Source organism: Musca autumnalis, unplaced genomic scaffold (assembly GCF_047663935.1).
Source record: "Musca autumnalis isolate F117 unplaced genomic scaffold, ASM4766393v1 scaffold_1, whole genome shotgun sequence".
In the NCBI taxonomy this organism is placed as follows: Eukaryota; Metazoa; Arthropoda; class Insecta; order Diptera; family Muscidae; genus Musca; species Musca autumnalis.
The window spans coordinates 71,417,423-71,420,584 of NW_027411644.1; the positions used below are offsets into that span (position 1 = coordinate 71,417,423).

Genomic DNA, 3,162 nt, shown 5'->3' on the forward strand with positions numbered 1-3,162 from the left:
ACGTCGTTGAGAATATGGAAAACGTGGGAATGGGAAATTTCGCTCCCATGGGAATGTTCAGAATAGGGCTGATAGATTTTGTCGTTCTGAGAAAGTAGCTCTGTTCCATTACGTGCAAGAATCTTCAAGTTTTACAACTTTTTACTCGAAAAGCGTTCCTTTACTTCAGACACCATACAATTCATATGGAAGCAGATTACAACTTTTGCTACTTTTGCCGGTTTTACCACTTTCAAAAGTAAAGGAACAGACCAAGTATAATCCTTTAGGCTTTCAGGTTTAACTCCTCTACTAACCTAATATTTTTAATGTGACATTTTGTGGAGGAGGATCCACTTCTTAGGAACTGCGTTTTTTCGAGTCATTTGGGGATGATTTTTTCCCTTTAAAATTCAAAACTGTGACTCAGTGGAAGGATCAGCTGATGCAGTGGCATATTCTCCCACTGAAGGATCCACTCGCTTATGGACTGAGTTTTTCTAACGGCTGCGCGCCCTTGTAGTCGTTTGCGGTTGATTTATTTCCTTGGAAAACACATAGATGGACAACCTAGATGAGGTTGAGTCGCGTCTGCATTACTTACAGTGTTGTCCTTTGGGAATATTGGAGTTGATTTTACATTCGAACACATCTTCCACTTCACTATCAGAGGAACTAAAAGAACTTTGGAACTAAACAATCGTTACTTCAAGGACTACTTTTGGCAACAATGTAAAAAATACTCAGAGAATCGAAATAATTTACAGTTCCCTACAAATATTTATCAAAATCTTTACAAATCACATTTTTGTTCCCTTCCAAAAACGATTGAAATTATTTTTGTTTATCCCATGGGATTCTTAAAAAAAACTCTTCTCATTTTTTTTTTACTAAAACCTAAAACTTTATTAGAAACCTGGTATAACCCGACCCTTTTTGGCCGCCTTCTTAAGTTTATTCTTTTGTTTGTCCTTGGAACGTTTGTCCAAATTCTCTTGACGTTTCTTTTGCCGCGCTGCAATATCCTTTTCCACCTTCTGCTTACGTTCCGTCCATTGCTTCTTGGCCTTCTTCTTTTCCACCTTACGTTTTTTAATGGCCTTGTAGAGAAGTTTTGGATCATCTTTAACCTTTTTACCTTCGACCTTATCGAATGCCTTCTTCCACGCCATTTCATTTTTCATTTCTAATGCCTTTTCCACTTCACCAGATTCTTTTAGTTCGGCAATCTTTTTATCCGTGGCCTTAATTTCGCGTAGAATTTCACGGGGATTTTTGTGTGATTTCTTTTTCTTTTGGGCAAAATCAAATTTGGAGAATACAATTTTACCCTCTTCATTGAAGACTGGTTTAGGTACAACGGGTTTAATATCCTTCTTGGATTCCGACTCATCATCTTCGTGGCCATTTTCTGCAACTTTGGATTGTTGATTCTTAAGGGATTTTGCTGCGGTGACGAGCACCTTTTTGAATTCTTTGTTTTTCTTCAGTTTCTTGGCTTCCTTTTTCTTTTTGGCCTTCTCTGACTGTGGTCCCTTTTTGGTTTTCATTTTATTTTTTATACGATCCAAACGTTGTTGCAGTTCATCAATTGAATCGGAGGCAGCATTCTGTTTGCTGGGAAAAGCCTTGGCAGCAACGGTTTTACTGTTTGTCAGAAGATAATCGTCGGTGTCATCGGCTGAAAGGGAGTTAAAAACATGTTATTAAATTTATTTCTTGTCTGGATGAAATCTTAAAGATATGCAAATAGCTTTAACAGCATTTATTCTTCGGACAAAAGTTATCAATTTGATCCCATAAAAATACAAGGAGTTTACATGACTAAAAAAAAATTTATTCAATTGGTCTGTAGCTTCAAATGACACAAACCGCATAAGTGATAATTTTCCAGTAGGTCAATGGTTCTATAAAGTATTCCCATTCTTCCAAATAAACAAGTATCAACAGGGTTAGTTAGAAACCAAGGATTTTTAGTTTTTCTTTCGAAAGGTTTCTTTTCAACTTGGAGCAACGATAGTGTTTACCATCTTTCGGAGTCACTAAACATAACTAGACGAAGGTGGCACATGTGAATGTGATCAGCCATCGCAACTCCACTACTCACCATCGATTGAATCAGGTACATTAAAAGTTAACAATAAATCCATAATTTTCTCATTTTCTGAACGCATAAACGTCAGCAGGTGTTTCTTATCTATTTGTATTGTCATTTTATTAAGTATTTAATAAAAATTAGTTATAAATTTCCTATATGGAACACGTTTTTCTACTCAGAGACAAAAAGCAAAACATAAACACAGCCGAGTTTGACATTTATGCTTCAAAGGGTATGTTCAGTGAATGCTTTATTATACAGAGTTGCTTTCTCGAAGTAAAAAATACTGGGTTTTTATACTGCGTTTACACATGACAGGACAGTTGAGTTCCTATTTTGATTGTCAAAAACACAAAACTTGCCTGTGTGAAGTAGGCGTCCCGACAGCAGCAAAGACAGTTGTAAAATTATGAATGAAAATCATAGGGTACCTCCCTCAAATTCTACTCTGATTTACTAACACATACATACATTTGTCGGCTGTCTCCCAGCTGTCCATCATTTTTTCACAGACAGTCGGATTGACTAATTTTTGACATTTTTGTAAAAATAAGTGAGATAATAATTGAAAGGTGTTGAAAACAGAGGAGGAAGCCAGTCGGCTGAAAATCGGCGGCGCGCCGTCGCCGCTCGTTTTCTTCGAGTCGAGCCGCCGCCGATTGTGTCGGCTCAAATCGGCTAAAAATCGCCAGTCGTCAAATCGGTAGAAACGGCGCGCGCCGATAATTTTCAGCAAAAATCCATGAAATTTCGCGATGTACATAGTCCCGGTCCACACTAGACTGATTTCATTGAAAAATTTCATGAAATTTTGCTTTCTGAGTAATTTTATGAAATTTCTGTAGTGGGGAATTTGATCTAAGAACGTCTAATTTCATGAAATTTTTTAATGAAATTCAGTCTAGTGTGTACCGGGACTATGTTTAAACTACATGTTAACTAAGCTGAAATTTAGCCGCGAGTCGGTAAATAAGTCGGCGCGCCGCCGCCGATTGTCTTGCACAGACGTGAGCGAGCGAGCCGAAAAAATCGGTCGGCTTCGTTGTCTGCTCTTTACTTATACCCACGGTTGCCACTGATTAAAA

At 37.7% G+C, this 3,162-nt stretch overlaps 1 protein-coding gene across 1 annotated transcript; it reads right to left on the reverse strand.

Annotated features, from left to right (window-relative positions):
• Positions 1-858: 858 nt before the first annotated feature.
• Positions 859-2,298, reverse strand: Surf6 (Surfeit locus protein 6). The gene is made up of 2 exons (XM_073963559.1): positions 2,087-2,298; positions 859-1,660 (listed from the first exon to the last, which is right to left on the reverse strand). The coding sequence occupies exons 1-2, from the start codon at positions 2,190-2,192 to the stop codon at positions 888-890; spliced, it is 879 nt and encodes a 292-aa protein (XP_073819660.1). The 5' UTR covers positions 2,193-2,298; the 3' UTR covers positions 859-887.
• Between the last annotated feature and the right edge of the window lie 864 nt (positions 2,299-3,162).